Source organism: Macrobrachium nipponense, chromosome 2 (genome assembly GCF_015104395.2).
Source record: "Macrobrachium nipponense isolate FS-2020 chromosome 2, ASM1510439v2, whole genome shotgun sequence".
In the NCBI taxonomy this organism is placed as follows: domain Eukaryota; kingdom Metazoa; phylum Arthropoda; class Malacostraca; order Decapoda; family Palaemonidae; genus Macrobrachium; species Macrobrachium nipponense.
This window is the reverse complement of record NC_087201.1, coordinates 98,133,850-98,157,898: the sequence shown is the minus strand read 5'-3', so window position 1 is coordinate 98,157,898 and position 24,049 is coordinate 98,133,850. Positions and strand designations below refer to the sequence as shown.

At 35.7% G+C, this 24,049-nt stretch overlaps 1 protein-coding gene across 9 annotated transcripts in view; it reads right to left on the bottom strand.

Annotated features, from left to right (window-relative positions):
* Window positions 1-9,775: 9,775 nt before the first annotated feature.
* Window positions 9,776-24,049, bottom strand: part of LOC135220833 (uncharacterized) — a 115,814-nt gene continuing 101,540 nt past the window's right edge. For 5 of the 9 annotated variants that reach the window (XM_064258384.1, XM_064258382.1, XM_064258386.1 and 2 more), the window contains 5 exons: window positions 23,365-23,449; window positions 23,061-23,202; window positions 19,085-19,308; window positions 11,943-12,163; window positions 9,777-11,309 (listed from right to left, as the gene is read on the bottom strand). In XM_064258384.1, coding sequence (XP_064114454.1) covers window positions 11,167-11,309; window positions 11,943-12,163; window positions 19,085-19,308; window positions 23,061-23,081 — 609 coding nt within the window. In that variant the 5' untranslated portion in view covers window positions 23,082-23,202; window positions 23,365-23,449 and the 3' untranslated portion in view covers window positions 9,777-11,166. Of the gene's footprint in view, window positions 11,310-11,942; window positions 12,164-19,084; window positions 19,309-23,060; window positions 23,203-23,364; window positions 23,450-24,049 lie in introns of all 9 variants that reach the window. The other 4 variants (XM_064258385.1, XM_064258389.1, XM_064258390.1 and 1 more) reach the window with 3 other exon arrangements.

The following is a 24,049-nucleotide window of genomic DNA, read 5'->3' as shown; positions in this document are numbered from 1 at the left end:
CAAGCCACCCCTTTGGCTAAAATAGTTCAAGACTCATCCATGCAGCCGGAACATTTCACTCACAAAATATAAATAAACTTTTGCAGAGCTCCCCCGGCATCTTGCCTTTCTTCCAAAGACGTCTCTTTCCAAGTCCTTCATAGACTTGGGTTATGATACATTATCAATAGAAGAGCCACACACGCACGTACGAACGCGCACTTCGTTAATGCCTCATTACTGGCTACAACCAGTTTCCCAAAGGCACTTTGAAAAGAGCCCATGAACTTGTGAACATTGACTCGTCCTACTATGCAGTTTCATATCACGCCACCATAGAAACCATTTACCAGCTTTTCTCAGGTCGTTGCTTTGGCTCTGTTCTCCACATTCCAAAAAGGTCACAGTGAACATATTGGCAATATATCATTAATTATAACCCTAAGCCTTATATATATATATATATATATATATATATATATATATATATTCTTCATCGCTGGTGCTAATCCCTCGATGAATAGGTACGGGGATACGAAGGACATGGCACATTACATGAATTCTTTATTGCTAGCGACGTTTCGAGACAAGTCCCATCTTCAGCTAAAGGCAAGAAATAAAATATTACATCATTACCAAACAGTTAGGAATGTTAACGTAAAAAGTAAAACTATAAAATTAAAGTATTTCTAAGTAAAATTACAAATTAAAAAATCTCAAAGAATGAGCATACATTAATACTAACATATTCAAGAAAAGGAAATGTAAAATCATAAAAAATTAAAATATTTCTAAGTAAAATTACGAATAAAAACATTAAACAGAATATATATATAATATATATATATATATAATATATATATATATGAAAAATATATAAAAATGAGGAAAATACCTTGCTCAAGCAGAGTCCCGCCGTTCCGTGTCTGGACGGTGGAAAAAAAGTCAAGAAGAGGCAAAGAACAAGTGACGTGTCTTTATGCTATATGCAAAGGTACTGAGGTAGTATGGTTGTTAAGTGAAGGTACCAGTTTCTTAATTGCCAAACTTTCAAGAACGAGGAGGTGGCGTTCATATGGTGACGTCATAAATACCTTAAAGTTGTTATAATCTATCTCTTGCCCTACAGATTCTGGCGTGATTCCTAATATTTCGATTGTTCAGGGGTGGATAATTTGCTGCCCGTTCGGTAACTTACACCTCTATGAGCATCACATCTCACTTTGAGCAACCGGCGCGTACTTCCTACGTAGGTCTGCTGATTACATCGGCAGCAATTAAATAAAATACACCTACACCAAGATTGCATCAAGGCGGGCACTTTCTCTTTGTGTTTTAGGAAGCTACCAATATTTCTAGGATTTATGCAAGATTTTTCATTCGTAATTTTACTTAGGAAATACTTTAATTTATAATAATTTTACGTTAACATTCCTAACTGTTTGGTAATGATGTAATATTTATTTCTTGCCTTTAGCCTGAAGATGGGACTTTGTCTCGAAACGTCGCTAGCAATAAAGAATCATGTAATGTGCCATGTCCTTCCGTATCCCCGTACCTATTTCATCGAGGATTAGCCCACCAGCGATGAAGAATATCTTATTGTGAACATGAGGATCTACGTTGTGTAAACCTCGCCTGTTTCAATGGCCATCATATTTTTATGTGGATTTTTCTTTGAGGAAGATACGTAGTGGAGTCTGTGTTGCCATGTTCTTGGAACTGAATCGCCTATCCCTTCAGATCCACGATGTTTTCCTGGATGTTTGCCCTGCTCTCTCTGGTGCGACTTAGATCGAGAGGATTAGTACATTTTAGGGACCTAATAGTGAAAAGATACAACAGATATTTGCTGCAGAAATGTCGCAAATTTGAAAACACATTGAAAAAAGTTGTCCAAGGCCAAGCTTGACCTAGAGTTTCTACAGTACTGTAGCCTTAACCATGTTGTGCCGAATTTTGTGAAGTTCAAATTGTATAGACAATCTTTGTATAATACCAGGTTTTATTCTGATTCACAACTACTTTGTTAAACTTGGAGATTGTTGTGAAAAAGAAAAGCTAATTAAGAAACATGAAAATGCCATTCAACCTTTGCACAATGAAATTGTTAGAAACTTTACACTTATTGATTTGATTATATTCAATTGCTTACTGACTAAACACCTTAACCATTACATTGATGAAATAAAAAAACACGCATAATAACAAGCTTCAGAAACTAGGCATCATTACACCTAAATTCAATGAAGGAGGGAATAAGGAAGTATTTAACCTATCTGATTACAATTTAACCAAGAGAGAGGAATTCCTTTCATCTTTATGCCTGGATTTTTGCTTGCCGGTTTACACACCTTCATATTATGAATATTTTCTACCATTTGAAATTTGTTTTCAAAATTAAAAAACACTTAGCTCTGAATACTGACCTTTCGAAGTTTCAAAACGACCTGTCCACATTTGCCCATATCAATTTTAACAAACTAAAACCAATATGGGCACCATTTTTTAACAAACGTGACCTTGGTATCCTTAAGAAACTAAAGGAAAACGGCAATATCATTTTTTTCGCAAACCCGATAAAGGCAAGGGAACCGTCATAATGAATAAAACAGAGTATATTCACAAAATGGAAACAATTCTGAAAGACGCTACCAAGTTTAGAAACATGGGTGACATTGACTACAAACTAATTTTTTAAAAACGAGGACAGAATAAACCGGTCTTGAAAACGTTGAAAGATAATAAAACGATAGATCAAACAACTTACGAAAATCTTTATGTAACAGGTTCTTCATTGGGTGTTATGTATGGCCTACCAAAAATACACAAGGAGGGTATCCCTATGAGACCCATCCTTTCATCCTATACTACACCAGGTTACAAAATAGCTAAATTCTTGACACCTCTATTAGAGAATCATTTTTAAAAATGAATATAATCTAACCAACTCTCTTGATTTTAAGAACAGTATTTTATGCCAGGACTCTGACCTAACCATGGCAAGCTTCGACGTTGAAGCACTTTTCACTAATATACTTGTGGAGGAAACCATCAGCTTTATTTTAGATACTATTTTTACCGAAGACGATACTACATATAGTGGGCTTTAAACGTGATGATTTTAGGAAATTGTTAGAATTAGCAGTGCGGGACACTGCTTTCATTTTTAATGGACAGGTTTATTTGCAAATAGAGGGTGTAGGTATGGGGAATCCCCTAAGTTGTACATTCGCCAATATTTTTATGCTCAAATTTGAAAGGGAACTGCTGGACAATTGCCCTCCGTCTTTTTAAACCACTTTTTACCGAAGGTATGTAGATGACACTTTTGTTTTGTTTAAAGATAGGCATCATAGCGACTCATTTTTACAATATGCTAACTCCAAGCATCAAAATAATTAAAATTTACCTGTGAATTAGAAGAAAAAGGACAATTAGCATTTTTAGATACAATGGTAGTTCGTAAAGATAACTGTTTTAACATAGGAATCTACAGGAAACCTACCTTTACCGGTCTTGGCTTGAATTTCTACAGTTTTTGTTTTTATAATTTTAAATTGAATTCTTTATCAACACTCCTCCACAGGGCTATAAACCTAACATCAAGTTGAAAATTATTCCATGACGAAATAATGTTTCTTGAGGAATTTTTCAAAAGCAATTGTTACCCATCGGGATTATTTTTTAAATACGTTAAAAATACCATCAAAAACTTTTTCATCCACCTAGTCCAGTCCATTTAGCACAGAAATTTAGATACTATATTAAAATACCTTATATACATGATAGGAAGTTTTTGCCCTCCCTTAAGAAAATTTTAAACCGCCATTATCCAGCAGTTGATACCAGATTCACTTGCATAAATCCTAGAAATATGGTAGCTTCCTAAAACACAAAGAGAAAGTGCCCTCCTTGATGCAATCTGGTGTAGTGTATTTATTTAATTGCTGCCGATGTATCAGCAGACCTACGTAGGAAGTACGCGCCGGTTGCTCAAAGTGAGATGTGATGCTCATAGAGGTGTAAGTTACCGAACGGGCAGCAAATTATCCACCCCTGAACAATCAAAATATTAGGAATCACGCCAGAATCTGTAGGGCAGAGATAGATTATAACAACTTTAAGGTCATTATGACGTCACCATATGAACACCACCTCCTCGTTCTTGAAAGTTTGGCAATTAAGAAAAACTGGTACCTTCACTTAACAACGCATACTACCTCAGTACCTTTGCATATAGCATAAAGACACGTCACTTTGTTCTTTGCCTCTTCTTGACTTTTTTTCCACCGTCCTGACACGGAACGGCGGGACTCTGCTTGAGCAAGGTATTTTCCTCATTTTTAATATTTTATATTTATATATATATATATATATATATATATTATATATATATATATATATATATATATATATATATATATATATATATATATATTCTGTTTAATGTTTTTATTCGTAATTTTACTTAGAAATATTTTAATTTTTATGATTTTACATTTCCTTTCTTGAATATGTTATGTATTGATGTAATGCTCATTCTTTGAGATTTTTTGAATTCGTAATTTTACTTAGGAAATACTTTAATTTATCAATAATTTTACGTTAACATTCCTAACTGTTTGGTAATGATGTAATATTTATTTCTTGCCTTTAGCCTGAAGATGGGACTTTGTCTCGAAACGTCGCTAGCAATAAAGAATCATGTAATGTGCCATGTCCTTCCGTGTTCCCCGTACCTATATAAGATACTATATATATATATATATCTATATATATATTATATATTATTATATATATATAGGTTACGATGACAGATGGTGCGAGACCAGCCTCTCAACCCACGTTCTCGTTTCTTTGTTTTTTTTAGTAAATGGTTTACTTCTGACTTCAGATCCCATATACATACACACACACACACACACACACACACACACATTATATATATATATATATATATATATATATATATATATATATATATATATAATGTGTGTGTGTGTGTGTGTATGTATATGGGATCTGAAGTCAGACGTAAACCATTTACTAGAAAAACAAAGAAACGAGAGCGTGGGTTGAGAGGCTGGTCTCGCACCATCTGATACAGAATTTAAACCGGATTTACTCTAAACTGAGGAGGTTTTTCCCTTTGTCTACAAAGGAAAAAGTCTTCAATTTTTATATATTCACATGCGAAGGTTTCTGTTGAGACCTCCTGTCATCCACCTTGACATATTTGTTCGACTTGTTTTTTTTTTTTTTTTTTTTTTTTTTTTTAATAGTTGCGAAGCCTGTTAAGATGCTGGACTGATGCGTAAGTACCTGCCAGTCTCCCTTTAGGACCAGCTCCATAGGTGCCTACGTTGAATAAAAACTATTTAACTGTGGTAGACATTATTTTGACATGACATGGGACCCAAATGCTAACAAGGTGTTATCCGCTACCTCTTTTTTCTTGTTTAGTATTTAGAAGAATTTGTTGGTGTCATAATACTTAAAAAGAATTTCGTTATATTTAAAACCCGTTGCCTCCTCTGAATATTTCATTTTGCGTATATTTTACGGCCTATACCCTTATAAATGGAACTTATAATCTACAATAGAATACTGGTGTGCTTTGAAGGTGACCTAAGAGCTTGTGTGACCCAATGTAAGATGGTTGGCTCTCCTGTCATTTTGCCGTAAATAATTCTTAATAATTATTGTGAGTAAACTTATTTTATTTCAGTTCAATTTGCTCCCATTTTGAGATTTCAGTACTTTTCAGTGAAATGCACTTATTAATAGGAAGAGAGTTACTTTGGCCAAGTTCCTTACCTGTCGTACTAGATCTGAAGGAAAGGACTTAGATTCAGGCCCTTCTTGAGCAAACCAGCTTTCTTTCTTTTATTTTTTTTTTCTTTAAATGTGTAGCTGTCGACAGACGATAAACTCAATTTTTAATTTATCTATGTCAGTAGATGAAACCTTTTACAAGGAACAAGCACACAGGAGCCACTGACTTTTATTTCAAGCTACCAAAGAGTGTTGGTTTCAACTTCCCACCGCAGACCCCATACTGCAGCAGTAACTGATCATGATACAGAGCCAGTGATTTTTTTATCGCCCTGGGGGAGACGCGAACGTGCAACATCCTGAGTGACATTCCACGACACTAAACACTATAACAGCGGACTAGCAAGAGGGCTCCGAAGTGAAATCAGCGTGCAGAGATAGGCAAGATTTAGAAATAGGTGATAAATAACTTAATATGACGGAAGCGAAAGTAAAACCGATACTCCGGGTATTCAGAAGACTTCAATAGAGAGATGGAATGAATTTGCCCCTCGCTTGAATGTATTTGAGAAATCGGAAGATTTCACAACTCTATTAGGAAAACTATACCACAATTTAGTTGTAGCAAAAAATAAAACTCATAGAAAATTTATATCTGATTTTCGTAAGTCCCTATGTTACTGTAAAGGCAGCCATTAAAGCTCAGTTATACCTAGGCAGTTACTGGTTCAGTTTAGCCTGTACAGGCCGATTGGGCAAGCATAACTGCACAGGCTATAACTGAACGTTGTTGGCAGCCTTAAACCGAAGTTAATGTGATAGAATTCTTTTGAGGCAGTCTTCTCTGACCAGGCTATCCTTCGAAAGATTACACGGTAATGCAGTTCACCAAAAGTCAGAAAGGAGTTTCCTTCGCCAGCCTTTCACTCTCCAGAGACGGTCCTGAACGATTTTGATTACTCACCTGGTTCAACTCCCTTTATATATGGGTAGCCTTTTTAGGTTTTTCTCTCACTCTCGTATGTTAAACGTTTCATTGCTCTCTTATCATAACTCGAGGAACAAAAATCCCCAGTTTTGACCACGTAGCTCTCTCTCGCTCTCTATCTATCTACTTGTGTATGAGAGAGAGAGACCTAACACATGTATTTCCTTCGATAATATGATGTTTTACCATGTAGTCTTTGTGTATTGAATGCTTATTCTTTATCGTAGTCTATCTTCAAACTAAGGAAAGAAGATGAAAATTTCATAGAAAACGAAACATTTCTATGATATACGATATTAAAGTACTCAGTCATGTTTTAGATTATATATATATATATAGAGAGAGAGACAGAGGAAGGCGACGGCCAGTAGGACACATCAGCGTGAAGGTGGACTATTAGAAACGTTGCAATTCATTACAATTCTTTATTTCCTACGTTTCGTAATATCATTATTACATCTTCAGGGAATCTGTTAAACAATAATAAAATTAATTTAAAATTACTTAAAAATTACTTTAAAAAATTACTCTAAAATTCAACATTTGTAAATTACAACACAATTAAAAAAACATACAGAAACGAAAACAAAAAAAAAAAAACAAAAAAAAAAAAAAAATATATAAAATAAAAAGACCAAAGACCGCTAACCAACCTTGTGCCGAGAAGGCAAGAGACAGAATGACAGAACAAATAAAAGTTAGCTCAGGTACAGTTGTGTGGAGGAGGTCTGGGGTATTTAACTGGGGAACCAGTTGTTTAATAAATAATGACTCCAGGATAGGCAGTTCATATGCATTGTTCGCTTGGCCTATGACTTGGAAATGACTTCTTCTATATATATTTTACAATTTTTCGAATGGTTTCTTATATTAGAGTGGTTCGGGATTGGAGAGCCTACAGCCAGTACGGAAACTTAATCCCCGATGAGAGTCGATTCTGACCGGCAGTAACCTCCTCGTGGATCCGACATATGTCCCAGAGTTACACTTAAGGCAAGTATACTTATAGACCACGTTGGAGGTCAAGAGAGGGTCCAATCGATCCTTTATATCTGAAAAAGGAACCGATTGTTAGCGGGTTTATTGGAATTAATTTTAGATTAATGGCACCATAATGTTTATGAATAATTTGTGCAAACTTTTTCCGAAAGGAGTCATCATGTAAGAACGGGAATTTGGCATAAAAGCTAATTTTGGTACTGTACATGGTTTGGCGACATTAGCGAATTGTTTGTTAAGAAACAAACGGAGCTTTTTATAAAACAAAGTCTGTGGGAAGCAATTATCCCTAAAATATCCAGAAAGGAAACTAATTTCTTGGTGGAAGGATTGCCAGTTCGATGTAATAAAGAATGCCCTGTGGAGGAGAGTAAAAAATAGAGTTTAGTTTAAAATCATAAAAACAAGAACTATAGTAATTGGATCCTAGACCAGTAAAAGTTTTCTTTCTAAAAACAGATGTACTAAAAGAGCCATTATCCCTAGTGACAAGAACGTCTAAGAAAGGTAATTGATCGTTCACCTCTTTTTCCACGGTAAAATTAATGTTACTATGTTTAGTATTAACATATGCTAAAAAGGAGTCAATATCACAGTCATTTTTAAATAAGGCGAAGGTGTCATCAATATACCTACCATAAAAGAGTGGGTGGAACCTGAGTGGGCAGTCATCTAACATGCGTTCTTCCAGCGAGCACATGAAGATGTTGGCAAAAGTGGGACCCAAGGTCTAGGATCCAATTACTATAGTTCTTGTTTTATGATTTTAAACTAAACTCTATTTTTTTACTCTCCTCAGGGCATTCTTTATTACATCGAACTGGCAATCCTTCCACCAAGAAATTAGTTTCCTTTCTGGATATTTTAGGGATAATTGCTTCCCACAGACTTTGTTTTATAAAAAGCTCCGTTTGTTTCTTAACAAACAATTCGCTAATGTCGCCAAACCATGTACAGTACCAAAATTAGCTTTTTATGCCAAATTCCCGTTCTTACATGATGACTCCTTTCGGAAAAAGTTTGCACAAATTATTCATAAACATTATGGTGCCATTAATCTAAAATTAATTCCAATAAACCCGCTAACAATCGGTTCCTTTTTCAGATATAAAGATCGATTGGACCCTCTCTTGACCTCCAACGTGGTCTATAAGTATACTTGCCCTAAGTGTAACTCTGGGACATATGTCGGATCCGACGGAGGTTACTGGCGGGTCAGAATCGACTCTCATCGGGGATTAAGTTTCCGTACTGGCTGTAGGCTCTCCAATCCCGAACACTCTAATATAAGAAACCATTCGAAAAATTGTAAAATATATATAGAAAGAAGTCATTTCCAAGTCATAGGCCAAGCGAACAATGCATATGAACTGCCTATCCTGGAGTCATTATTTATTAAACAACTGGTCCCCAGTTAAAATACCCAGACCTCCTCCACACAACTGTACCTGAGCTAACTTTTATTTGTTCTGTCATTCTGTCTCTTGCCTTCTCGGCACAAGGTTGGTTAGCGGTCTTTGGTCTTTTTATTTTTATATTTTTTTTTGTTTTCGTTTCTGTATGTTTTTTAATTGGTTGTTGTGGAATTTACAAATGTTGAATTTTAGAGTAATTTTTAAAGTAATTTTTAAGTAATTTTAAATTAATTTTATTTATTGTTTAACAGATTCCCTGAAGATGTAATAATGATATTACGAAAACGTAGGAAATAAAAGAAATTGAATAATGAATTGCAACGTTTCTAATAGTCCACCTTCACGCTGATATATATATATATATATATATATATATATATATATATATATATATATATATATATATATATATTTTTTCCTTTCTTTTCTTTTCTTTTTATTTAGACATGTTCTTTACTACTTCTGTCATCAAATTACGTTTACATCTAATACATAACCAGAACATTGACTATAGATAATAAAGGAAAGTCAAAAAATTCTAAATTACTTCTAAAACTAACATTTGAAAGATACATTTTCTGAGACTAAATTTGAGGAAGTCGAAATAAAACCTTCGACGAAATTTAATCAAGTTATTTACAACCTTTCAACAGTCTTCACTTATGTAAATGTAATGAAAACAATGTTTAAACTCTTGGACGACAACGAGTAATTCATGATACTGACCACATGCTCCCAAAACATTTGCTCAGAATTTAGGGTTCAGATTGCAATGTGTTTTTGAGAGCGGAATGCTATTTCACTCAACAATATTAGCTATCACATTATCGTGTACGTAAATCATTGATTTCCAACAGTTAGTTGCGGAATTGATATTGCTGTATGTAAACAGCAATTATGGTGTAGTTCTGGTTTCCATTTACTGTTCTATATATCGATGAGTCTTGTTACTGTACATTCACGTCCAAAAAAACACTTAAAGCCGGCCATCTTACGCTAATGCGGGAGAAGTTCACTGGGTAGTCTATGTTATACAAGGACTATAGACTAAAATGAACGAAGGTCGCGGAACACAACCTGGAGGAACACCTGGCAAGGTAGCTCCTGGCTCATTAAAACTTCCTTCAACAACTCTGTTGCTGGATTCTTAAGCATAACACAAAGGTTATATACAAGTACATATTGTTTGGGAAGCATTAGCATCAATTTCAACAAATTATCATTCGTATTTGTCGTTACCTGTGTACAGCGAATTGTGGGTAGAAGTGGTGTGAGATCAACTAGTCCAAGGAACCTTGGCTTCAGAAGTTGAGTCGTGTAACTCAATGAATGCATCCATTAACAACCTGCCCTAGACTCTACATATACAAAGACTCGAAACCGCTGCCTTTACAAATAAGGAAAGTAAATAATCGTAGCAGGTTGTAAGTTGTTATCAGAGTATGGTCTCCTACTTCTTCTGCTAACAATCACTTAGTCACTGGTAGGCTTTGGCAAATAATGATAAGATATGAGTCATTAGCGTTCACCGAAACGGAGGTTTTATTAAGTTTATTGTGACAAGTACATTTTTATTGTGGTAATCATGTACTCCTTTAATCTCACAGATCCCAAGACAATCTAAGCTATTGCTTAATAAGCAGAGGAAAGGAGACAATAAAGTATAATTGAAGAAATAAACTTAGAACAGCTTTCGTTTTGGTGAATGCTAAGGATTAATGTCTCATCATAATTATTTGCCAAACCTTACCAGTAAGATGATTGTTTAGAAATATAAAATTCTACACAGCATCTAAACCAGCTACTGGTTCTCTTTGATAATGTCTGTCTCATTTCTTACTTGATAAATGGTTATTATTTCAAGAAAGTTCCTCATAACAAATTAAATGTCGTAGATTAATCCTTGATTACCTGAAATAAGATGTAACGAAATGCTAGTACCCCTATTGAATTGCAATTATTAACAGGTGTTTGAAAGTAAGAATCTTCAGGCAATCCTGAAGGCTCTCAAGACGTGAAGAAGGATCCCGTTGGGTTCCTGGCGTAGCCTGGAGTTACTTTAGGAACTGTTAGAGTATGGGTAGGACGTGGCGAATAGAGCAACGACGTCGTTAAGGAGTCCCTCGTTCTCATAGTCACTACTTTAGGACCTGCAAAGGAATGTGGCCTTGTTCATTAATCCTTCCTGAATATCAAAAATTGCATCACTTAATGAATCTATTCTATTATATATCTATATATATAATATAGTATATATATATATATATATATATATATATATATATATATATTATATATATCTACATATATTACATATATACATATATATAATATATATATATATATTATATATATATATATATATATATGTGTGTGTGTGTGTGTGTGTGTGTGTGTCGTGTGTACTACTACTACTACTACTATTCCATCTTTGATCAAAGCCTCGTTTAAGATTCTTAGAAATGAAGAACCTTTTTTCCACTCTTGGACCAAGGGTTTTTTCAAAACTTTTTAGAGAAATTGTTCCTTTATGCCATTATAACTTTTTTTTTCTCTTGAATATATTTTTTACATTACAATATTCTTTGAAAGCCTGACTTTGGGAAAAGTCTTACGAATCTTAATACTCTTTGATCATAGCCTCTTCATATCAAAGTCTTAGAGAGTTATCTTTGCTTTTGCTTGTTGTTATTCAGTTAGTTATTCACTTAGTACCCGTTATCAAAACATGAGAGATTTCCGACGCAAGAAGACGGTGTACTACTTATCAGCAACTCATTTACCGCTACTGGAACGCTGGGTGTCCTTGCCTGGTGACGAGGAACCTGAAGAAGGGGATTCTCTCCAGGTTTTGATGTGGCCCATTCCCGCCCTCCCGTTGGCCACAGCCTCTGCTTCCAGCTCCGCCCGCAGAACCTGGCTGGTGTCGCGCCTCGTGATAGCCTGCGTCTTTTCTTTCTGGCAGCGCCTTTTGTCGGTTCTGGGAAGATCGTTTCGTTCGTTACTGGTGAGAGGAAGTGTCTTTAGGTCTAGAACTTCGTTTTGGGTGCAATACACTATTCTAATTGATTTTGTTCATTGTATTCTCGAGTGATTTCTTAAACTTTTTTTTTTATGTCTGTGAGACTATTGCATACGTATAATGAGAGCTCATTTTAAATAGAGATGCCTAAAAGAGTTTCTTGTATTTGGCAAAGTAAACCGTATTTATTCACACCGGTTGTCGTCCTTCAATTAGCCTCTGTGAACAACTTACTATCAGTCATTTTTAATTATGATTAATTAACCTTTACTTGGTTTAAAACATATGAACAACTTTTGCAGATTTCATTTCTATACAGAATATACCATGTAAACAATCCTCACGCTCAAATTGTATCAGGCCCCTTCAACTCTTCAAAAGTTTCCAGACAAATCATTCACAATGCAGTTGACCTGGGTTGTCAATGAGGCATCTGGTAAATAGCCGACTCTGCTGGGTCGCAGCCATAGAGTAAAGGCAAGCAGATAACAACCTTACTGCAAAGCTCCACACTGGAAGATTTACACCTTCTGGACTTTCATCCTCTGAATAGAAATTATATATTATATTTATATATATATATATATATATATATATATATATATATATATATTATATATATATATCCATTTATTATAATATATTATAATATAGTATATAATATATATATATATATATATATATATATCTATATATAAATCTATATTATATAATTAATTAATAATTATATCTATATATATATATACATATATATATATAATATAGTATATATATTATATATAATATATATATATATATGTGTGTGTGTGTGTGTGTGTGTGTGTGTGTGTGCGCGCGCGCGCACGCGTGTGTGTATAGGGGTTAAGTATTATAAAACACTTTTCAGTTGCAAATGTACCACCCAGATATCCTTTTATTTTGCCTAAAACTTACACACAGCGTAATTATTTAAAGCCCGGGACGCAGTGTTACCATACAAAAACACCACAGGCGGATGGACAGATAAAAAAAAAAACAGAGTAGCTATAGTTATGGACTATGGGCAATGAAGCAGTATCCTCTAAGAGTTAACATTTGAATTCTTCTCTTAATGAACTTAGCAACAAATCAAGAAGGAACCTGGGAAGCATTTTCGTCACTTCAAGAAAGGAAAACGTTCGTGGGAAAGTTTCGACTGAAAATGCTGATAAAAACATTAAACTCTTAGACGCCCCGTAGGAGGGTTAGTGCCATGAACGCAGCTCCGCGGTGCACTGTAGGCGTTACTTAGGCCGGCCACTCACGTCAGATGGGATTTGTCATGCCCGATCGAAATCGGCGGGGTTTAAGCAAGTTTGAATGTGAGTGGGGTGTTTTTTAGTCAAGTCACATCTGATCAAGCCCGGACGTCAAGCCGGATCGACAAACCTGACAGTTGAGGTTTGAATAAGCAACTCACGGTCCGACACGACAGTCAAATAGGGATTTTTCAAATTAAGTCGTTCAAAACTGAGAGTTTGACCGTGAGTGGTGTCTTCGACGAGGCTTGATGAACTAGGAGGCTCATTTACCAAGAAACGGCACAGAAGAGGATATCGTTCAACATGTCAGACTTTCGATGGATAAAGAGTTCTGAACGGGGTTCTTCGAGATTTATAAGTCGTAGCAATGTGTGTGGAATATAAAAAGTAAAGAATATTCTGACAAACACAAAAGAAATGCAGCTTATCAATCGATATTTGAGAAACTAAAGAAAAAGTGTCCTGATGCAACGAAAGAAATGGTGAACAAGAAGATAAATAATAAATATAAGACCTTCATATCGGAAAGAATTAAGGAAAGTAGAGGCATCTAAGAAATCAGGAAGCGGTGCATAAGACGTTTCGTCCCTTAGACATGATATATGTACACGTTTTTCTTATTTCTTTACATACTGAATTTTGTAAAATTTTATATAGTTGCAATTTACCTTATGAGTGTAAAGAAAATTAAATTACATAAAACTTTCATTCACCACAGTGATGTTGGAAACTGAAGGGCGTAGCGTTTCTAGATCCTGGAGTGACGACAAGGTTTCAAAGTACCAAAGTACCGTAAATTACGATATATATATATATATATATATATATATATATATATATATATATATATATGTGTGTGTGTGTGTGTGTTGTGTGTGTGTGTGTGTGTGTGTGTTTAATAGTAATATATATTATACAATACGTAAAGTAATCTCTCAAAACAAAACAATAAATTGGTGCCTTGCTCAGGACGTTTAATCAGTTACTATATTCCAAAGTAAAAGAAAAATAAGAAAATAAACAGGATATTTCTCAACGAAATAAGAATATATGCTAAAAAGCTTCGAAATGATATATGATTTAAAGGAGAACTGGAGACAATGCAATAGTAAAATCATATTGGGAGGTAATGAAACCTCCCTCACACTCATCATTTTCTTGTAGGTACTTGGTGCTGATTGCGAAATAGTGTTGCGTAATGACTGGTTATACAAAGATTTATTACCTTTTCACTTTTATAATTTCCTACACAAATCTTATACACCACAAACAGTTTGGTATATTTGTAGAAGAGTCAATTATTTTGAGTTTCTAAAAGCTAGTTTATTGTTTATCAAAGATACAAATATGTATACATGAGTTTCATTTATCTTTATTATGTAGTCTTTGCGGAGTGATTTCCAAATAGCTTAACATGTCTCCAGCATGACTCCTCCAAGAGCTTTGGGCGATATGGCCACACTCAATTTTATATCTTGATAAGAACAGTCAGTCGCTAAGTAGTGTAATGTGGCACTTGGCCTTTCATAGGGCGTTGTGGATTTCGTCACGCATGTGTCCTTTGGCACGACCGTTATAATCTTCCTAAAAAATTGGATGTTGCCTCCTCCACCCTTGCGTTTATCATAGCAATCCCTGGGAGCTACCTGTATTTCCTTTAAAAACAATAAATGTAAATTTATTTTCTTTTCAGCAACCAATCAGTGACCCGATATTCTTTTTCGTGTTTTTTTTTATTGTTATACTGGCTGCAACGGCACAGTCTGAGCATATATGGTTCATTATCAGATATTCCCTCCGCCACGTCCGAACTATGTGGCTACCAACTTAAGACTGACTACTTTGTTCAGACCGGGCAGTAACGTGAGTTTGCAGTCATTCTTTTGGAGTCTCCTCCCATTCGGTTCTCATCGTACGACCAGATCGACTGTGAGTTGTCGCCTAAAGGTTTTTTGGCCCCCAGCTCCAACTCCTTTCATTCCTTTTTCTGTACCTCCGTTCATATTTTCTTTCTTCCATCCGACTTTCCACCCTCTCTAACAATTGCTTCACGGTGCAACTGCCAGGTTTTCCTCCGTTGGTCTTTGGCCTAAATTTTATATTACAGTTCCAAAACTCTGAGACGAGAAAATGATGAAACAATAAAGATTAACAATAAAAAGACATGGATATATAAAGTCAAAGCGTTAATGAATATAGTTCCTTTCATACCGTGAGCTTCTAAATTCACTAATGACGTTCATTCATCCATAAAGAACTGAGGAGCGATACCACGCGACAAAAAGCCACTAAGTGCAACACGATATCAGTTTGTGTAACGACATCGAGGTCATTGCAGAACGCCATCTATTTAATGGTTATGCAATAAAAAAGATTGGGACGACACGAGAACTTGTTTTAGGAATTGAAAGCCATAAAAGGGCCATAACAGTATGAAACAAGAAAACTACAAACACGTACGTACATACATACATATATACACGCACATGTACATACAGAAAACATATACATATATATACACATACGCATGTGTAATAATATGGATTTTATATACTATTTATATATATCTGGTATACATTTTTATACATATATATTATATATATATATATATACATATACAATATATATATAAATAAAAAGAATATCTATTCATAAATATATATATATATATATATATATAATCACTTCAGTAGATATTTGAAATACTTTGTTTTAAGATCAGTACATTAATCCTATTGTTGGTAGTAACATTAAAAGACAGCAAGATTGAAATTAAACAAAAAAGAAATGTATCATCCACAGGGAAGAAATCTTGCCATGAAAGCCAATGTGCTTGTTTTGAAAAATCAACTAAAGAAGCTTAAAGGACATTAAAAAATCAAGTGTCTTTATGTAGCCCCTATTATGGCAAGCAGTATTATTTTAAATATTATTATTATTATTATCATTATTGTTGTTGTTGTTGTGGGCGTGTTCCATATGAATATGGAACAATCCCCCAGGGGCACTGATTTGAAATTCCAGCTCCCAAAGGATATGGTGTTCATTAGGAGGAAGTAACAGAAGGTAATGTGAAATACAGAAAGAAAAGATCAATTATTAGAAAGTAGATTAATTTACAAATTAATAGATAAATAAAAATGTAAGTAAAATGTAAAAATACAATTTGAATTGTATTAGGTTTTAATGCAGTAACAAGTAGTTGCTTCTAAAAAAGAAAATAAAAAAAGAAAAAGTATAGAATTTTGTGAAATTGGGCTGAAAATGCAAATGTTGAAATTAAGCAGAAAATAAGCCTTGATCTTGACAAATCAACCGCTGAATTCATATAGTAGAAATTGTATGAAATCCACATTTTTTTCATTGTTGAAATCCTTTTACCAGACCACTAAGCTGATTATCAGCACTCACAGGGCTGGCCCGAAAGATTGGTTTTCACTTATATTTTGTATATATATTTTCTCTAATAAATTACGATTTTTCAAAAAGTTTCTTATTGGAATGAAAGTGTTGAAGGTTCTGACAGGATAGGCTAGAGGTCGCCTCTGCGGCTCACGAGGTACTTGCGGCTCCTTCAAGACACTCTTAAGGCAATACTTGATTCAATGTTATTCGTTTTTAAAAGCTGTAGGCATTAATTATACTGATTTTTTAAAAATGAGATGCGAATAGCTACTAAGGCCATTTTCGTCATTGCGGCTCTGACAGCAATACATTGTTATGATTCCCGAAATAAATGGGTCTTCTAGCTTCGGAGTCTGGTGACCGCCGGGATAGGCGGCGACACACACAAGGCACTACCACAGTCACTGGAACACCCTTTTCACCCGGGGGGAGGGTGGGTCGCTCTACTTCTCACTCTCTGGATCGGGAACATCATGACGTCTTGGCTACAATTAGAGGAAGGGCCATAATGAGGAGGCCACTTAGAGTAATTGGGACCACGGCCAACTTGCTAATGAAATTTTTGCGGTAGAGAAAATAATTGGAGTCTGACGCAGCATGTGTTACCTAGGGTGTTTTTATGATTTAATTAACGTTAAGGGAGAGAGAGAGAGAGAGAGAAGTTGTTTCTGAACACGTCAGTGATGACGTCTAGTCGTCAGCAGGAGTCAAAATCTGCAGTCGTCCTCCGCCGAAATGGATTCATTCTCTTTCTGAAAACGGGAGTAATGCCAGTATCTTCCCTAAAGCTTCGGGCGCATTAAATTATTCTTTAAATAAAAGATTTCCCCGTAGGGGGCTAGTGCTATCAGTGTACCTCACCTGGTGAACTGTAGGAATGACTTAAGTTCTTTGCAGCGTCACTTCGGCCCCTTAGCTGCAGCCAGTTTCATTCCTTTTACTGTACTTCCGTTCATATTCTCTTTGTTTTCATCTTACTTTCCACCCTCTCCTACCAATTGTTTCATATTGCTACCGCGAGGTTTTCTTCCTGTTACACCTTTCAATCCCCATTTACTCTCAGTTTCCCTGTCAGCGCTGAATGGCCTCATGGGTCCCAGCGCTGGGGCTTGGGCCTAAATTTTATATTCCAATTACAATCTTTCCCAGACTGCGAATTCTTAGAGATAATGAATAACTTGTGAATCGAGACGCCTTGTCGTAGACCCATATCTAACGCAAACTTGGCATTCAGTATGAAAACTTCATTTCCTTCAGTAGATCAACTCCGGTGCCATATATTCTCACCAGCCTTTTCATCACATTCCAGTATTTCCAGGTCAGTGTATATGACATACATTTGCCTTTTACTCTCATAACTACTCTGCAACAAACAATTGGTCACATACCCTTCTCCCTTACTGACTAAACCGAAACTGTTCATTCTCTATGAAAGCCTGTCATCTGTCTTACTTCCTCAATCGGAATCTTGGGGTAACCTCTGCCCTGTACTCAAAGTAAGGTAGGCACCATTAATTCTTCCACCTTCACCCCCATAGAGAGGGGCAATTATGTCTTTCATTCTGTTCTCTGGAACATCATCTCCCTCATCCAGACATAACTCGCATACTCTTCGTCACCCACTCAACCACACTTCACTTTCGCCAATGGGCGGTAATTCCTGGTTTCTTTTATTCTTCAACATTTTATTTATCCTCCTTATGTCATCTAAAGTAATTTCCATGGACATTTCCAGATTTACACTCCCCTTCTCCCTCTTCCCTTTATATATATATATATATATATATATATATATATATATATATATATATATATATATATATATATATATATATCTTTTGGAAGCAGTAGCTCCAATTTCTAGTAATTATTCTACAATGAGGTCCGTAATCCTGTATCATTTTCTGTCATATCTCTGATCCATCTCAGTTGGATAACTATCAGCTACTTTAGACTATGATCAAAGTCAAATGAGGCGTAATGGGTTTCGAAGGAAGGTGCCTCAATTGCTGTCTTATACTAGAACTGAGCCATGCTTTATCACCGTTGTGTTCAATGTTTTGACTGTAAAGAACATACAGAACAACACAGAACACTACCCTGTATTCAGATATCTAGCGCACTGTCCTGTATGAACCGTAAAATATGAGTTTACTGAGCATCACAAAACTGAAGTTTCTCATGGCACTAAAGAAGAAAAGTGCTGCTCTTTACTGACCCCGGTCTTCGCAGTGTCGTCGACTTGTCAATGAAGAGGTCATTCTCGTGGTCGTAACTAGACCTTAACGTCCACTCGAGGCTGTCCTTGACCTCTTCTTCATCGGGGTGGCCGCTGGCGTAGGTCTGTGGAACGGCTCGAGCGTGACCTGCAGAAGAATGGGTAGCCGTTGTGTAGAGCCTCTGCCACGGATGCTGGCGCTGGGGTAAAACCACCAACGGTATCTGTCGAAGGCAAATGATAATATACCGACGTAAATGAAAAGGTAGAGAAGCAAATCGGTGGAGGCAGAAAGATAATTCTCTGAAATTCCATGTTGAAAACGCTGAAGATAACTTTTCGTGTCTAATAAATTGGAAAATGAATTTATATATGGCACTCAACAGAAACTTCTATGAAGTTTGCAATATAGCAAGTTATATGTTATATTAAGAGAAAAGGCATTGTTATTCAATTTTTTAAAATCCTATCTAAGAAAACTTGTAAAAGGAACATAATAAACAAGTTTACTCATTATAATTAACCTTAATTCAAGTTAAATATTTGACCTGCTCATCTTACGTTATTCGTGCGTTTCTGGATTCCGCATATCTAAGTCATCTGCTCCTATTGGGACCTGCTAATACAGAGGTAAGTACAGATGCCTCCAGGACAAGGACAAGCGAGCATTGTGAAGTATCTCCGTCAATGCATTGCTCTTTTTATGTTTTTTCTGTATCTGCGCCTCCGCTGAGCAATTTGGCATAATCTTAACACATGTCCCTACACACCTGACAGCGATGAGCATACCAAAGTCTTCATTCCCAACGGATTTCCCTTTTTCTGCCATTTTATCTTATTCCCCTTTCCATGTAACAGTATTTCAGCAAGCAGCAATATCGTTCCTATCCACGATCCGTTAGACCAAAATCCAAACGCTTTAGACTACATTTCCAGCATTTGAGGAGTAGCCTTTTACCACCCCGTGATGAGCATCTCTAGGTTCCTGTCGTCTCTGCCCTTCAACGCTTTTCAAAGATGCTTCCCTAAACCTTTTCCAGAAGATCTGTCACTGTCTTTCTGCATTTCCCTTCCCATTACTTCCTCTTACTTGTCCCTATTGAGCACCATATTCTTCAGAAGCTTGAATTTCAAGTCAGTGGCCCCTGAGGGCTTGTCCATATGAATAGGTTTCATACTTAATAATAATAATATTAATAATAATAATACAAGGGGTTACGTTTCAAGTGGGGTGTTTGTGTTCATTGTAGAAACAACACTAATGAATACATCTTCGGCCTACTCTAATGATGATATAAGGCAGAAATTTTTCCAACTTCTGTATCTATTTGTTTAATTATTTATAATTTTTTCATTCTGCAATAACTTTCTCGTACTCTCGCCTTTCTCCAGCTATCTTATTGCTTTCAGTCTGTTATCTTTTTGCCCATTTGCTATCGTCTCAAATGAGAACGTTGCATTATCTTTTCGTCTCACTGGAGTGAGCTAATTATTCAGCACGATTTTATTTTCTACTTCAAATATTCTGAATTTATGCATTTGTGTGTGTGTGTGTGCGCGCGTGCGTACATTCCGGAGATTAAGTCCAAGTAATGTCACCTCCGCCCTTTAAGGAATTGTTACTTTCTCTGCATTGTCAAACCGAGTAAGTTTCTCCCACTTACTATTTTTCCCCATCCTATAATTTACCATCTTTACAAAAGGTGTTTTTTTTATATATATCCTTAGCAAGTCTCAGCAAGGTTAGGGCATGAGATTTCAGTTCGATTAACCCCTTGCATTGAAGGAATAAGCATATTAAATGATAAAAAGCTGAAAATCCTTCATACCTTCATCAGTAACTTAGACGTGATGTATGACAATGAAATATATATATATATATATATATATATATATATATATATATATATATATATATATATATATATAATATATATATATATTGTCACACGTGTACACTATAATTGTACAAATCTATCCGATCAGCATGAACCTACTAATATCTCAATGCAGTCAAAGAGAAGAAGAATGGCTACTCTTCCATTATTCAAATTGGGTTTCAGTCGGTCATCCGGCTAAAACTCTGAAGAATGGCATTTCCTCCCTTCCCGCTCCGACTTCGAAGGTTGGTAGCACATTGAGCTTAGCGTCCGGGAGAGCTTAGACCTGAAATTACGATCAGATGCTTTTAAGATAATGCTTCAACCTCGTGCCACCTGTGATAGCAACGTTCGTCCGTCGGAGATGTTGGCAAAAGGAAGGTTTGTTTCTTCCTTTGCTGTTTGGTGTCTGCTTTCTCTGACAGCGGGAGCAGGAAAAATTTGCTTCGTTGGTTCCTTTCTTTTAAAGTTTTCTCTCAATATATATACACATATATGTATGTATAAAATATATATATATATAATATATATATATATATATATATACACACATATATATACATATATATATATATATATATATATATATATATATAATAATAATAATATTGTGTGTGTATGATATATGTGTGGCCATGAACATGTTGGGAAGTGTGGGATATGTCTGCGTGCGTGTATGAATTCGCATTTGTGTTCATTCACGAACATCTAATAGTTTGTAACTTCTAATGGATTGTCGTCAGTATAGAATATAGACGCATATTACATCTCGCAATCCATTTTCATAGTCATCGATCTAAATTTAACCACAACACAGACATTGTTTTTATTCTCAATGGATTGGTATAAAACTGGGTTAGGACGAAAATGAAGAAGTTAGAATAAGATATTGGAAGTGGAAAAAGGAAGGAGCAGAATGTAATAATGCTGTAGAACAAAGGAAAACGGAAAAGCACTTGCCTACACCACCACTTATTCTATTAAGTATATTATTTTTATTGCTATTTCCTTTCCTGTCTTAAAAGAAATAAGAAAATACTCTAAGAAAATAGCTGCATTTGCCAGCAAATGAATAAAAAAAGTACTGTTCTCTAAGTAAGACAAAGGTGAAAGGAGACGAAAGTAGCCAGTTTTCGAAACAAGTTTTTTTTTCACTTTTATTTTGGGATCACGTTTAAAGCAAAGAAAGGCAGGAATGGGGATGTTGTATCGTGAATAGCAACTAAATAATGCAATGTGGCCACAGAAACTTACAATCTAGTGCTCTCGGTTCCATGAATACAAAAAATACCTATTATTTAGCGCAAAAGCTAGAGATAATTCCATAGACTCAGATGAATAAAATGGCAGACACAAAATTTTCTCCGAAAGAAGAGATAAGAGAAACACGTAGAGTTTATTCATCTTAAACAGATGAACCCGCACACCCTGTGCAATTAAGAGAGTTCCACGTTCTGTGGCTATTTCTAAAAGAACAATTTTCTAATTTTGCCCTGAAAATAGATTCGTGTTCTTGGCCTTATGAAAAGGGACAAACCCAAACATTCTGCCTCATAGACGCAGCGAAGAACATGCACTCTGTCTCACGAAGAGGAACGAAACAATGCTTCATCACCAGCAGACGAATTACGGAGCCATTCCCTGTGTACCACAGGATGAAACGGTTACGTCTTTACAAAGCTGACATCGTACACACATTACTCTGATTACCCTTGAACGACCGCAGTCAGCTCTATGCTCTTTCAGTACGGTATGCCACCTAGCACCACGTTGACCTTTCTCTTTCCTTTCTTTCTTTTTGGCTAATATTGCCTTTCAACGAAACGTTAAGGTCATTCGAGAACCTTCGTATGCAATGCAATTAAGATATTCTGGTGATTGCGTCTTCCTCCCGTCGGGGTAATGCCTGTGGGGACGTTCTCAAGGCGGCTTCCTTTCGGGTCTCACTCTTACCATAGAACTGTGTGTGAGAGAGAGAGAGAGAGAGAGAGGAGAGAGAGAGAGAGAGAGAGAGAGAGAAGAATGCCAAATAGAAAGGCAGGCACAAAAAGGGAAGCAGAGTCACATTTAGTACTGAATACTTTCAATCCTCTTACCTGGTAAGTGGCCGGCTCCATCAGTGCTTTCAGTTACTCCTAATTATGCAGATCATCATACCAAGATGACGCAAACTGGGCCTTGACTTCTGGGGCTTCTTCCTTGCCTCTGTTGTTTATGGGCAATCATACAGCAAGCATACTGGAAGGACAGTTAATCAATTCTAGGAAAAAGAAGTTTCTTAAAAGCTAATCTGGACATCTTTAATACCGGATCTTTATAAAATTTAAGTTTTTAATCAGTCTAAAAATTCGTAATGAATCAATTGGTGGGTTAATGCGAAGGCAAAACCAGGATACCAACCTATAGACATTTATGGAGCTTGTGGATGGGCATAAATTTCTGCTTCATTTCAGGATGTGTTTCAGGAAGTCGTAGCCGAATGAATCTGGAAATAATAGACATGAAATAAAGCATACATTTCAAATTCATTCATTCATTACGTTTGCATGATTCTCTTATAAATAAAAAATGGGTGTAGGCTGCCTGGATGGATTCAGAGTTCCCTCAATCATTCGCCACAGGAAAAGCTTGGTTAGGACACCATCTTACCTTGAAGTGAGTAATTCTTCTTTCCCAATATTTCCCTTAGACGTGGAGAAAACTGCAGTGAAATTAACATATATTGATATCAAATCAAGTCGCTGAAATAATTTATTAAGTATTTTAAAAACCACTACTTTTAATATATACTTAAGAAAAAAAATCTTAGTCGCTGACATAAAATATATCATCTTATATCAATACTTAACAAATGCTATGGTTTAAATGACCATTTTGCATTAGTATCCTCTGGATGATTGAAAAAAAGTTTGTATATGACATAAACTATCGACTTTTATTAATATTTTACTAATGACTGAAATAACTAATCTTACATATCAACCAATGCATAATTTCTGTCATTAATAAAATATGTTTTTTATCAGTGCTTTCATAATGGTTGAAATAACCACCTTCGCATTTACTGAAAAATGTGCTATTGAAT